Here is a 15,516-nt window from a genome sequence, read left to right on the forward strand (position 1 = left end):
CCCAATACCCCCCCCCAAAAAAAAAGAATAATCAAATTTTTATTTGTGTAGGCATCCCATCCTTTAAATGAAGAAAGAAAAATCCAGCAACTCAGACCATTGCTATTTTGCAACCTATAATATATTAGCAAATCTCACCAATGTCACTGTTGACTAGTAGTCAACATCAAAGGAGAGGATATGCATATGTCAATGCAATATTTCCTATTAAGTTTTCATAAGAAAAAGAATTGAACCTAAACCTGACTATGAATTTCCAAGAAATATAAAGCAACAGAGAGAAGCTGAGGTTGTTAGCTCAGCACTTGCCTAGAATGCATGGAGCCCGAGGTTCAATCCCAGCACCACCAAAAAAAAAAAAAAAAAAAGGCAATAGAGAAAACAGGTTAAATTGTTGTACCAGGGGGATGTCATTTATTTACCAAAACTGCAATATATCCTAGAAGTCCCACAAACATATTTTTTTCAATTATTGCAAAAAGTTACAAGAAAAGGAGAAATCAATTAACTTATATGAGACTTGTTCTCCCACTGAAAGCAACCAGAAAGTTGGAATATATATATATATATTTTTGGTACCAGGGATTGAACTCAGGAGCACTTGATCACTGAGCCACATCCCCAGTCTCAGCCCCATTTTGTATTTTATTTAGAGACAGGGTCTCACTGAGTTACTTAGAACCTCACTTTTGCTAAGGCTGGCTTTGAACTCATGATTCTCTCTCAGCTTCCCGAGCCACTAGGATATTAAGGCATGTGCCACCATGCACAGTCAAAATATATTTTTAAAGAGCTATTTTTCAGATAGAAAGCCACAAGGGACATGCAACTGTCACCCCTAAGAGAAGGAGAACAAATAGGTGAGCATTCTACCTTGAGGCACCCTCTAGACCTCAGTTTGGGAAGGGGAACCCAAATGTGGCCTAACAGTCTCACTGAGGAGAAAGAGACCAGAGTTCCAGGAGATTAAGCAGCCAAAAACATGTAGAGAAAACTACCAGAAAGATGGGAGCCACAAAGAAAAAGAGTTCCAGAAATCTGCATGGAGGTGGTCTTCAGTTTGGGGCTACATTCTAAGCAGTACCTGCGAGGGTCAAGAACAACTATAAGCTAACCAATCCCACAGTTGGCACTGAGCTGGGAGAAGTCTGGATTCCAGCTAACCAGAGAGAGTTGACATACAAAAACAGTATGGTCAACAAGCTCATGAAGAAGTATTTGATCCAGGCATGATAGCACATGTCTGTAATCCCAGCAGCTCAGAAGGTTGAGGTAGGAGGATCCCAAGTTTGAGGCTGGCAACTTATCAAGAGCCTAAGCAAGTTAGTAAGACCCTATCTCAAAAAAATAGTTCACTCAATATCATTATAGTTATCAGGAAATAAACTCACAAAGACATACCCACTAGAATGGCCCAAGTGCTAGTGAAGATGAAGTCAAGTGGAAGTCTCCTAAATTGCTGGTGGAAGTATAAAATGATTATGGTCATTTATTAGCATGGCTTGACAGTATCACATAAGATAAAAACATACATTAAACATAGGAGGCAATTGCACTCCTAGATATGAGTCCACTTATAGGGGCATATATATGAAATAGTACTGTAGGAAAAATGAATCTATAGTTTAAAAAAAAAAAAAGTTATCAGTGGTTGCCTGGAACAGGTGGTGAAGGAACTCACTGGGAAGGATCCCAAGGAAACCCCTTTTCTAGTGAAAAAACTGTTCTATATCTTGATTATGGTAGTTTTTACATGGGTATCTACATTTGTTAAAACTCAGAGTGTGATTGCTTTGGCAGCACATATACTAAAATTGGGACAATACAGAAAAAATTAGCATGGTCCCAGAGCAAGGATGACACCCACATTTGTGATGCATTCCATAGTTTTGTGGAAACAACCCTTCAACAGATGAATGGATAAAGAAACTGTGGTACATATACAAAATGAAATGTTACTTATAGCATTAAAAGAGACAAAACTTATGGCATCTGCGGTGAATGGGAATATCAGGCTAAGAGAAGTAAGCCAATCCCCAAAACCAAAAGCTGTATGTTCTCTCTGAAAGTGGATGCTGACCCAAAATGGGGGTGAGGTGGGTGGCAAGGGGCATGGAAAGAATGGAGGAACTGTGATTGGGCAAAGGGGAGGTAGGACAGGCGAGAGGGCATAGGGATAGGAAAGATGGTGGAATGAGATGAACCTCATTACCCGAGGTACATGTAGGACTACTACACATGTTGTGTACAACTAGGAAAAGTTTTGTTCCATTTATGTACAATGAATCAAAATGCATTCTGCTATCATGTATAACCAATTAGAACAAATTAAAAAAAAAACTCACTGATATTGGCTATCAAGGAATTACTGTTAAGTTGGGTGATGGCCCATGGGTTCATTATACTATTCTCTATGCTTTTCTTTAAAGCTTTTCTAATTAAATTTATTTTTTAATTAGTACATAGAAATAAACATTATAATTATTGAAGTAGGTAACATGACATTTTGACGCATGTATACACTATGTAACGTTTAAATCAGGTTAAATATATCTACCTCCTCAAACATCATTTATGGTAAAACTTTCACAATATTTTCTTCTAGTATTCTGAAATGTACAGTATGTTATGATTACCTATAGTCACCTACTATTCTCTCTGCTCTTATTTGAAAGTTTCCATGATAAAAATACTAAAAATAATTTTTAAATTAAGATATAACTTCAAATATTTAAAGGATTTCTATGTAGAAAAGAATTCAATTTTATAGAGGAAATCATGTGGAGGAAAATTTGGAGTCAATACAAGGATGAACTAGACAACAGAAGAACATATAGCCTTGTAAGAGAGTGACTCCTGCTAGGAAATACTGGTGTACAGGCCTCATAACGACTCGTCAGGGCCACAGTAAAGAAAATTACACCAATGAGTGAGAAACTAGACTAAGAGCCTTCCAAGGTTTCTTCTAACACTAAGATTCTACTAAGATTCCATTGATCAATGAATCTGATTGGTGCACATCTCCCAAACACATCAGAGCCTATTACTCTCCAGTCCTATCAGATATCATACTACTTGTTTAAGATTTTACATTGACTTGTTCATAATTTTTGCATATATTTGTTAAGTCCTTTTCTTAAGGCTTTCAAAAATCACAATCATGCCTTACACCTGTTAGACTCTTTTAGTCCTCACACAATGTCCTGTACATACTGGGCCATCAAAATGCCTTTTTGAAGGCTCCTTTCAAATCAGTCTCATAACATTGTGCCTCTTCTTTGCCACTCACGTCAATGTCTTACCTATCACCGCAAAATCACTGACCATACCTGCACCACATTCGTGTACCCCGACCTAGACCTAGAGGAGGGCTCTGTGCATATGTAAAAATATGAATAAAGAAATCCTTCCCATATCATGAGGCTGTAAACTTTCCAAGTGATGTTGATTCATTCTGATAATCAAATTATGACTGTAGAAGACTGGGCTTTAATCACTGGAAATATCATTATTGTTACTGCCTGGCTTGTACATACTCCTTACCCAGGTGGCTGCCACCACCATGAACAAACATGGAGCCAACTGAAAAATGATTCATTTCTCCCCATCACATCTTTTCCACCCTGGTGGTCTCTCCTCCCCAGGTATTCATTGTCTTTATACCACCTCTGACTGCCTACATGAGAATTAGGGTGTGCGTGGGGGTAAAACCCTACAAAATGCCAGACACCTCACCAGACACTTTACCTTGTCAAATCATTTAATTCTTATGATTGGAGTAAGCATTATCTACATTTTTCAGATGGGGAATCTGATATTCAAAAGTTTAGTTATTTGCCCAAACTTCTAAATGATAACCTTGGGATTTGAAACCAGATCTACCTGGCTTCAAAGTCTATACATTTTACAAGGAAAACAACAACATCACTTTTCTTACACAAGTCTTAAAATAACACAACTTAGAGGAAACAACTTCAGTTGAGAAGGATTACTGTCACAATGGCCCTAGGACCATCTTATCCTCCAAGCTCTAAAAGCTTTCTCATTCCTATAATTAAACTCTAAAAGTCCAACATCAACAAATACCATGAGGGGGAGGTAAGTCCTAAAATGCTTAGATAAGCTTCTAGACAGATTAAATGTCTTGTTTGGATCATGATTTTCTTTAGAAAGGTCAGTCTTAAGTGACTCTTTCTAAGAAACATATCTAACCTAATTCCTTTCATTCTTAAAACTTTCTAAGGATCCCCACTATTAATGGTCTAATGCTACTTTGGCTCATGACTTCCTTTAAGATTTGCTGGCCTCTCCAACAGACCATCCCCCTCCAACTTCACACGTTATACAACACCAAATATTTACATTCTCCTGGCCTCCCCAAATATACTTTTCTTCATGTTTCCATTTCTCTGAACACATTTCTTCTGACTGCCAGCTTCCCCCAACATCCTCCACCCCAGCCTGTCTAATCAACAACAAACCACATGCCACACTCCTGTTTGCCCTTTGCCTGTGCTTCAAACACATCTCAACTACTTTCTGACCTTATTGATCACCCTTCCAACCATAATAAATGCATTTATGGACAATAATGTTCTACCATCAAATAAATACCTCTCTTTCTGCCATTATCTTACTGTGTTTCAAGTGAATGCTATTATCTCCCTGCCAGAATGAAAGGTTCTGAGGGGAAGAACCAAGTTTTTACAGGTGTTCAAATGTCCAGCCTTGGTAGACAGCAAATCTTCCTCATATGCTAAACTAAGTAGCCATTAAGCCACACCCCTATGGCTTTTGTTTTAGGAGCTATCTACTCAAAGGGTCAGGAGTCATTTTCATAAAGACATTTTAAGTTCTTCACTTCATGACCAGAAGCCACTTAAAAACTAATAAATAATCAACATTCTAATTGAAGAAACTATGTCAAACTTACCATCTTAGTGAAATAAAGCAAGTATGAATATAACAAGGAAAGCATGTTGTCCAAAAGGGTGGCATCTGCTGGCTCTTCCACCTTTATGTCCTTTAGTTGTTTTTCTGTATCAGCATCATCAACAGGAGTACCTTCTGTTATAAGTAGCTCTAAAATTGAAAGGGGAAATGGCTATTTTATTTTATGCTATAGAATAAGAATTGTCTCTCTTCCGTTTCAATATTCATCAGTGTTTCACTAAATATATGAATCACAGTGCCTGGAATATGTGGCTCTCCTAAAGACAATTAACACAGAGAAGAAAACTTCAAAATCCTAATTAGAGCTGTCAGACCCTTCAATTATAAAATGAACAATCTCCAGTCTACTCTCCACTACTTCCATGGCCATAAAACTGCTATCAGAACAATATTTATTAAAGGAAAATTTTTAAAACCAGAGATATATAGACAGGGTCACATTCAACAAACATGGATTTAGTGCTGGTGAAACTTTGTGTTAAAAATTTTAGGAAAGCTGAAAGAGAGGGAGTCTTGGTTTGCAGATTTACAGGTGGAATGAGCCAAGGCTTAACACAGCATCTGGCACCTGGCAGAGATACTCAACAACTATTTATTGAGTGGACAGATGACAGCTATTTAAAAAGAACACAGTAATACCAAGAGAGACTAAAGGTAATTGGGTACAGACCTGCACTGAGGCTCTGTGAATGAGGTAGAATTCCAGTTAGACCTGAGAGCTTGTAGGGGTGGAATTTCAGTATGAGTTACATGAGCCTGGGGTACGTTTGATTAAACAGCTAGGGGTCCAACATGCAGTTATTAAGAAGTTGGACCAGTTGGGCTGGGGATGTGGCTCAAGCGGTAGTGCGCTCGTCTGGCCGTGCGGCCAGGGTTCGATCTTCAGCACCACATAAAAAAAAAAAAAAAAAAAAGATTTTGTGTCCGCAGATAACTAAAAAATAAATATTAAAACTAACTCTCTCTCTCTCTCTCTCCCTCTCTCTAAAAAAAAAGGTCTTTCTCAACCCTGAGATTCCATTCACTACTATTTTTTTAAGCTTTTGCCTAATTTTTAATTTTTTTTTAGTTTTTGATGGGCCTTTATTTTATTTATTTGTATGCAGTGCTGAGAATCAAACCCAGTGCCTCACATGTTAGACAAGCACTCTACCACTGAGCTACAACCCCAGACCCTCCATTCACTATTGGTCTATGAATTTGACTGCTGGTGAAGTCTGCCCATTGGCTCAGCATCTCAGCACCTGAGACACATTAAATGACATTTGGGAAGATTTTACATATAAAGGTGATTGACATCATTTTGTGGTGGAACCTAAAAGGCCAGGGAAATAATTCATGCTTAATTTTGTAAGCCAAGTTTTCCCTAATCTTGAAAGTTTTGGAGCATGAAAATAACAAATCTTAATGGTGCGTGATTCATTTTCAGAACCTTATGGAGTTAAACACAGTTCAGAAGTCAGTAGTGTTCATATATGAATGCAATGTCTTCTGGAAAATGGGAGAACTGATATGTTATTCCTTCTCAAATTAACTGAATCCCCCCTGCTATGAGTTCTCCTACACTCTGTGTGTGCAGATGGGGGCGGGGTCAGGATCAGTGCTGCTAAGCCCTGCACTGGTGCAGGATAATGCTATAGCTATGCTTACAGACCAGAACCTTTAAAAACACAAAATACAGTAATTATGGCTTCATAGCACCATACTGGATGGATAAAATAAAACAATTAGTCATCATCTAATTTACTGATAAAATTAGAGTGAGCAACACAAAAGTAGAATGCTATTGATGCCATTATTGGGGATTTTTTTGAAAAATTGTTTCTCATCTCCCACTGGATACTGTGCACTATGATGAAGTATTCATAAGTGTCAGTCTAAAATGGATTGCAGTTCTGTACTGCTTCCTGTAAGTATATAGTATAAAGATCTGGACGATTGACTGCAATTGAAAAAGTTTAATTACCATGTCCAGGAAGCAAGTCAAAACAGGACTTGAGGTATATTACATTCCATTTAGAAGAAAAGGGAAAAAACACAGAATTTAAGAGACTATGAACAGTGATTCTCAAGCTAACTTGTACCAGGCCAGACTTTCCTGGAAGGCCTGCTAAACACAGATTGTGGGTCCCACCCCCAGAGTTTCTGGTGCTGTTGGTCTGGTTGAAAATTACAGTTTTAGAGCATTAGGCCTTTGAAGAATAATATTTTAGTTGTAAATGGTTTACACAAGCTAGTCATAGCTAAACATTTGCTTTTAGGTGAGTTACAGTCTCTGGCCTATTTTTGATTTCTAGTCATCTTTATTCTTGATTTTCTCTCACTTAAGAGATTTTTTTTTGAACTCACATGTACCTATATTACTCTCTGCTCTATTTTGTACCTTTGGCAAACAAATATCCTTGAAAGCCTTCATTATGATAATGCCTCTACTTTGTAGAGAAAAATTGGCAAGCTTTACCTGGGTCTACTTTCTCAGTATTTGGGATCTGAGACACTTCTAAGACACCCATGTCCTCAGTCACAGGTTGACTCAAGAGGCTGGGCTCTTCAGGATGGTTCATATTTAAATGATGACTCAGGAGGCGAGGCTCTTCATGAAGATTTCTATTAAGATGATTTGTGTTCTCTTTAGGAAAATCATCTTCATGGGGTGGCTGCATCTCTACAGGGGAGAAGAATGCATTGAGCCAGCTGGATGACAGTATCTACCCCCACTTAAGCCCAATGATCAGCACTCCCCCTCAGCACACAGCTCCAGATACCTCAACACTGCCCTCCTTGTCCTGGCATGCGCCCATGAGAACAACTGGGCAAGGATACGGGAGGGTTAATTGTTTTCATCCCATTTAAAGGATGACTGAACTATACAGTCAAATTTATAAAGAAGCCTTTAATCCAAAGTATTTCATAAACAAATACATTTATGATAGAGGCTTCAATAACTTAACTTCCCTTGGCAAACCAACATATACCCACATGAATAAATGTGCAGAAGAGAATTCTGGTCCAGAACAAAAATGTGAAGTGTCTATTCTGCTCAGAAATAACAGGAACTCTTTCATCTACAAGTGTGCTGGTCTCACCGAGCCAGTATAGAGAAGGGAATTCCGTAAGTCTAGCTTGCTAATGTGACTTTCAAATATGTTCCAAGTAACCTAGGAGCCAAATGGTGAACCTATCTCCTTCCTGAGCTCAGGACATAGACCAATAGGATCCAGAGCAAAGATTATCTCTTTACAGCTTCATATTTACCCTGAACATTCACTTGTACTTTGCATTCTTATCCAAAATATATCTGCTTTGATTAAATGTACAACTGTTTTCTTCCCCAAATTATCAGGTAAAATTAGCATTCTTGGGATGTAAATTTTCCAATGGCTTTATGTCCTTCTGGAATTCTTATCATATACTCTCAGTTGAAATATTTCATTTTGAAAAACAATGAATAGAGATGATCAAATATGAAACCAGGAAACAGAAAGCTTTTATCAGGATATTGGCTCATTGTCAGTTTGACGAATATTTAATTGAAAGGCTTCTATGTGTCAAGCACTACATTATAAGGCTTGTCATTCTGGTTCCATCCTAGATTAATATGAATGCAAGGACCTTAGAACCCAGAGGAGTAAAACCAGAATAAGTGACCTCTCCCCCAAGAGACTGGAAAGAGCATGGTATCCACAAAAGATAAATGCTGGGGAGGGGAATTCAGGCAAGCTATCCATTAAAAGTTATTCTAGGGCTAGGCTTGAGTGACAGAGCACTTGCCTAGTGCAGGTGAGGCACTGGTTAGATCCTCAGCACCACATAATAAGAGATTAAATTCTAAAAAAAAAAAGTTATGTTAGTCACTCCACACCCACATGATCTAGTAGAGATATTTTATGATTAAGAAATTATGTTTAATAAAGCCCTTTTATAATTTTAACATAAAATCTGTACTGTTAACAGGTCTACTTTTGTGCATTAGTTTCTCATTTATATCTTTCTCTTTAACTTTTTATAAAATTTCTCTTTGAACATGCTAACCAATCCCAACTGTCCTAAAGGAAAAAAGAATAAGCAATGTCCTTTCATGCTCTAGCCCAAAAGAATGCATAAAGGAATATATGGTGCTCCTGAGTCAGCCTTCTTTCTCCTTTAGGCACATGGAAACTGAACAGAATTTTACAATAATACAAAAAAACACCTGGATGGAACAACTCCTTTTCTCCAGCTCAAGCCGCAAGCAGGTATTTACCTTCAGCTTTAGTCCAGATTTCCTGTAGAGGAGGCGCTGTTATCAATGGAGCAGTCTCCTCCACTGTGAAGTGCTTGTACCTCACAAAATAGATCAAGTATTGGATATCATCAAGCACTGCAGCCTCTTCAAATATGTTACTTTCCTTTATTCCTATGTCTCTAATATCATTCACACGATTATCAAGCATTTGCTCTGCTACGCTCAAAATGTGTGACTCAGAGGCACGAAAGACCTTATCTAGAACTTTTTCCACGTTATAGGGCAGGCTCTCCTGCTGTGCCGATTTCAGCTTTAATGACATTTCCTGCAACATGGCTTCCAGTTCTTGGACATCAAAGTACTTCAGGAAGCGTTGCAAGGACTTTTGTTCTGTAAAGAAGCTGCGGATTATGGGCAAGTCTTCCTCCTGATCGCTAAGCTCTGGCTTTAGGGCTATATGTGGACTCTGTGGGAGTATATCATCCTCAAGATCTGCATAAGCAGGACCCTGGCTTTCTGCATCCGTGATATGCCCTATGTCCTCAAGGTCCTCTTTTGAGATTTCTTTTCCAGTAGCCTTTTCTGTAGACCCTGAAGTGTTCAGATGTTCCTTAGGGTTGTCTTTTTCAAGATCATCAGAATTTTTATCCTGAAATACTTCACTTATCCCTGAAGTCTGAGTGTTTTCCTCATCACTTCCATCAAAGAGTCCCTGGGCTTCCTCATCTGCCAGAGGACTTTCCTCCTTTCCCATTTCCATATCACCTCGTTCCTTGTCCATCATGTCTACCCTTTTGGCTGTGGTTTCACTTTTCTTAAAAATCTCCCAAATTATACTCATTTCTTGTTTGTTTTCTTTGGTTCCTAGATCAGGATTGATAGTCTCTAAAATTGCTTTCTCAAGAACGTGCTGGTTAACATTCTGAATCCCAGAATGTTTTTCTTTTGACTGTTTTGCACTTACAGCATTTTCATCCTCCAGTAGCTCTTCAGGGGGATAATAATCCTCCTCTACTGATGCTGGCCTTTCGGTATGGAGACCCGGTACTTCTACCTCGTCAGTTTGCTCTGTTTTTTTAATTTCCTGTGTCCCCTGTGTTGCCTTATGCTGAATCAATTCTTCAGCCAAGGACTGCTCTTTACCCTTGTCCTTGGAAAGCCCTATCTTCTCATTTACATGACTAACTGTAACAATCACATCTCTTTCTTGTTGCCAAGAAAGATTTTTTCTGAGACTGTGGACCTCTTCTTCCGGTTCTCTTAACAAACCAATTCCATCTGGAGAGGAGAATCCAGATTGATTTTCAGTTTTCAGAACTAGTCCCTCTTTAATTTCCTGAGGTTGATGCTCCACTGAGTCTATGTGCAGGGTTGGTGTATTTACTGAACCTGGCTCCTCCATTCCATCTTTGGATGCATCATTTTGATTATCTCCCAGGAATGTTGCAATACCCAAGGATTCTGGTGGTTTACTCTGTTCTTGGGTCATCAGACTCCCTACAACTTTATGTAGAGATTTATTCTCAAAGCTATCTTCCAAAATCTTCTCTCCAGGTGAAGAGAGTTCTTCATTCACTTCTTTTGAGTCTTTTGAGATATGGATAACTGCTTCTTTTAGGTCATTCTCTTTGTTTTCAAAGGCTGATTTTAATGTGTCCTTGCCCTTTTCAACAGCTGGCAATGAGCTGAGCTTATTGCTTTGGGGAGAAGTATATGCAATTATCCCTTCTATCTTCTCATCCTCTAATTCTGAAACATCTTGCATCAGGTGCTTCTTAGGCTCCTGAACATCTGTCTCTTTTCCTTTAATATGAAGTTCGATGTCCACTTTTGGCTCTTCATCATTATCTGTCTTAGAGGTTTCCACAAAAAGACCATATTCTGCACTTTCAGGATAAATATAATCTGTTGCTCCTTGTGGTTTCTTCTGTTTTCTATCTGGAACTAAAGCTTCCTCATCTTCTTTTTCTTCTTCTGAATAAGAATTCCCCAAATCCATCATATCTGTTTTCTCGTCACCACCTGTGTCAATAAATAAAGTATCCTCCAAGGTTGTCAGTATATTTTTGTCATCATCCTTGATGCCTGGGGGCAGAGTTACCTCAACCTTATCTTCTTCATTTGAATTCTGCTCTTCACCTATTGAATATTTCTCCACTCCAAACTCCACTGGGAATTTCATGCCTTCTTCACTTATAAAGGTTAGTAATGGAAGCTCCCCAAAGCTTTCCTCATTCTCCTCTTCTTCCTTATCAAATGCATAATGATCAGCATCCAATTCCTCATCATCAAAATCTTCATCTAATGAAGTCACCAGTCTGGTCGTCTCATAATCAGACACAAGTGCATCAGCAGTATAGCCAAATTTGGTTTTCAAGTCTAATGTCATTTCTTTTTTCAAAAGTGTATAAGCATTAGTCTTCTGTTCATTTGAGACCTGAGAACTGTTGTTGGTTTTGTTGTTTTCACTTTCTGGCACTTTCAATTCATCTTGTAGTATTTCTTCAAAGGGTTCAAATGAAGTTTGTTCACCTTGAGCATTATCTGTTTCACTATCTGCATGAGGATGGTTCTTCTGAGCCAGAAATTGTTCCTCAAGATCCATAGTGTTTTCTGAGAATGCACTTTCAATTTGCTCTGAGTTTGCTAGTACTGGTTTAGGTTCAGGTTCAACATCCTGGGAGACTTCAGGAAATTGTTCCACTTTTTCTATAGCTTTCTCAGAATCTTCATTTGCAGAATCATACAATTCCAAAAATCCTAGAAGTTCTTCTACACTATAATTATCAAAATCATCTCTTCCACCATCAAAACAGACAAAATCTGTCTCCTGTAAGGAAAAGGAAAACATTAGTGTGTCAATAACAAAGTGTCACAAAAGCAAACTCATCCATGCTCCCAAATTCAGGATTGGTTCTAAAGAATCTTTGGGGTCAACCAGATTACCTTCCTCCAACCCCCATTGGCTAACTCCTTCTATGGCTGAGTAAATCTGTCTTTTTCTAGACTACAGTGTTAAAAAGTCTATTCTTTCTTTCTTTCTTTTTTTAACATGGGTCATATTCTTTAAAAAGCATAATGAGTAAAAATGGTGACAATTTGGTCTCCAACAGCCTGACTCTTGGGTCTCTCTCAATTTGCTCTGAGAATAAGTAGGGAAAGGCAAGGTATCACTTGTAGGATCCTCCAGCTCTAAAATCTACACCTATGTTTCAGGAATTTAATTCTTAATCATTTGCTCAGGAGAAGCTGGAAGATCCTGCAGCATTGAGAAAGATGAATCAGTTTTAAAGTATCTTACTGAGATACAAGTACATTTGATGGAATAAAGAATGATATTAAGGAGGCTCCTCACATTATTATTACCACAAGAACAAACTGAAAACAAGATTCGACAAGTTATACACCTTCCTCTTCATCAGGGTTTCACAGTCACTAAGACCTCTCTCAGGACTATCTATATATTTATTTAGTCTTCCTTCTTGCCACTAGTAAGCAAATTGACATATAAAAGGAGCCATAGTATGAATGGAAATTTTTTAAAAAATTTCCATCTCCTAATTAAATGTTCATAATATTCTGTGGGGGTTCTGGGGGTCGGGGAGGCAGTTCAATGTAGTAGGGATGAGTGATTTCCTCTCCCCATCACATGCATTTCTAAGCCATGAGGGATGCATGTAATGGGAAACATAATGAAAAGGCAGAGTTCAAAACAAATGAGTTCTCTGTAATCAGTGAACTGCTGTCACAGCTTAAATCCCAAGAACTAACTCTCTTTACCAACAATGAAGTCCAACAAGCAACAGAAGTGATTTTATGGCCCCTGAGATTATGAAGAAATTTTAGGAACAGCAACAACAAACAGGATGACTTTATCCATTCACCCCATCTAATCTAAGAACTATCCTAGCCTAGCAGCTTGCATATTCTACAGCCAATACAAAGAGCTGCCCAAAGATGTTTCAATGTTGGTGGGCATAAATTACTACACAATTTAAAACTCTAGAAAATAATCAGCTGAAGTGAGAATTCTAGAACACGAAATCCTTTCAGTCACAAAATCAATTTAAGTCAGAGCACAATACAGGAATGCTGTATAAAGGAAGCAGTTGGGGCCTTAAAAGATCTGAGACTGAACATCACCTGAAACGCTCAGGTCCCCTTTTCCAAATCTATAACATGACTACGATAACATATATGACTAAGAATAAGAAAACCTTTGTAAGTACGTATTTCTAGCCTAGTATAAAAGTTAGAGTTTATTAATTTAACCTAAATATACTTAAAATGTCTAATAACTATCCAATGAGTAGTTTTCAAGTTGGAATACCTCCTTTTGCCTGTAAAATGAAATTATTTACCTCTTAAATTTAATAGCCAAGTACAAATATATTACATTATTTATTTTTCACATATAAAACAGAAGAGAAAAGCCCTATAGTTGAGTAAACAGCCTTCTATAAGAATATCTGTTTCAATATATTAGAAAACTCTCAGATTATAATATAATCACCCTTGAATGCCTTTCAAACTTTTTTTATAGGTAGTCTGATTTCAAATGAAAATCTGATACACAAATGTTATAAACACATTATAAAACTTTCAGAAGCAGTTAACTGAATATAATGGGTGGATTTATAAGCCAGTTTACAATTGAGAACAAAAAAGAAATCCATAACTTACAACTGTTGAAATTTGTAGCTCTTCTTTAGTATATTCACGAACTACCTTGATGAAATCTTTCGGAAAATATCGAAAAATATGGCCAACCTATAGTGCAAAGGAGACAAATATAAAATAAATTCTGTACAAGGAATATAAATAAGAGATTCTCAGAAGTGGCAGGAAATATACACATAATAGATAGGTATATGGTATAACCAAGAAAGAAAGTTGCTATAACAATTACACTGAGATTATTATTCCAAATAAAAAGTAAGTACAGAAGTGTTAAAACAACATTTCCAACCACTGAAGTTTTCTTTTTTACATTTAGCTTAATTCTCAACACAGAGCATATAAAGTTAAGACTTCTGAAGTAAATAAAAGATCTGCATAGGAGATTATTGTATATTATATGGTTAAAACTATATAAATCAAAGCTGGTTATAAATGCAATTCCAAATAACCTCTAGCAAGAATTTACCTGTACATTTTGTAGCATTGCTCATAAACCAATATTTATGTCTTTCTTAACCAATACACAACAGTCATGAAAATTAATAAGTAAAAACAATACAAAATCGCTAAAATGTATTACCACTATAGCAAATGTATTGATAGTATATGCTTTCCTAGCTTTTTCCAAATCTACTTTTACAAGTACTTGGGGAGAAAATAAAATTACAATATAATGCACACTAAACCACATATCAAGCTTCAGTTTCACCCAAAATAAATCCTCTGCAGAAAAGAACCCCATTTATTTTCAGCACCAACAGCTAAATTATATGAAGTTACATAAAGTGTACAAAAGGTATATAAAGTTCCCCTTGAGAAAGACACTCTTATTACTAACTACTGACTAAAAGGAACAGAAGATTCTTGCCAATAATTAAAGGAAACTGATAGGCAAATCAAACGCCCAAAAAAGAAAATTAAAAAAGGCATCTTATCACTAACTCTAAAATATCCCCATTCATGAATGTTCTTGTTATATCTAGAAACCATCTGAGAGCCAGTATTAGTGGTAGAATACTGCCATGAAGATTAGATAAGACGGAGCAATTAAAAGCTTCATCACTGGCAGATAAAGTCTTGAGACTCTAGAAAATCAACAACATTGCAGAATGAAAACTAAAAACCCAAAAGGAGAATCATTTTGAAAACTAAAGAGTTTTTAATTTCCTAAGTATAACATTCATGACATGAGAGGCGAGTCTGAGGGGAAATACACTTTTCCCTTCTGATGAAAATTCTATTAAGGTTAAATTTGGAAAAGGAAAAAAACTAGAGATGTATGGAGAAAGGAAACACATTTATCTCTTCTTAATCTGTGTCAATTGAGACCATAGATTATATAAAGCTCCATAATTACACACTGGGTGGTATCCCATTTCTTGTGACATGAAAAAAAAATGATGCAGAATCAAGGAGGCTCATGACTGGAAATAATTTTTATACCTAATTTTGCTTCCATACATCATCCCTGCCAAGGTGCTGCTGATTTGATTTGTGGGTGGGGAGCAAAGAACTGCCACAAGAGAACAAATTCTGCATAAGCTACTATCAGAACAAATGTACTTAAGTGCCACTGCCCTGAAAGGAAATATTCAAAAGGAAGATGGATTAGACAGGGGTCCTTTCCTAACGGAGTTTTTCACTTTATAGGGAGCTAA

General features: G+C 37.3%; 1 protein-coding gene and 1 non-coding gene across 2 annotated transcripts in view; one reads left to right on the forward strand and one right to left on the reverse strand.

The window, feature by feature from the left end:
• Positions 1-15,516, reverse strand: part of LOC143390000 (transport and Golgi organization protein 1 homolog) — a 40,210-nt gene that overhangs the window by 20,312 nt on the left and 4,382 nt on the right. Inside the window, exons 3-6 of the mRNA XM_077108000.1 lie at positions 13,862-13,948; positions 9,197-12,008; positions 7,415-7,618; positions 4,934-5,082 (exon numbers count right to left, since the gene is read on the reverse strand). Coding sequence (XP_076964115.1) covers positions 4,934-5,082; positions 7,415-7,618; positions 9,197-12,008; positions 13,862-13,948 — 3,252 coding nt within the window. The remainder of the gene's footprint in view (positions 1-4,933; positions 5,083-7,414; positions 7,619-9,196; positions 12,009-13,861; positions 13,949-15,516) is intronic.
• Positions 1,785-1,891, forward strand: LOC143390036 (U6 spliceosomal RNA). Its single transcript, XR_013090201.1, has one exon. It is a non-coding gene; the product is annotated as a U6 spliceosomal RNA (small nuclear RNA).

This window comes from Callospermophilus lateralis, unplaced genomic scaffold, assembly GCF_048772815.1.
Source record: "Callospermophilus lateralis isolate mCalLat2 unplaced genomic scaffold, mCalLat2.hap1 Scaffold_107, whole genome shotgun sequence".
Lineage (NCBI taxonomy): Eukaryota > Metazoa > Chordata > Mammalia > Rodentia > Sciuridae > Callospermophilus > Callospermophilus lateralis.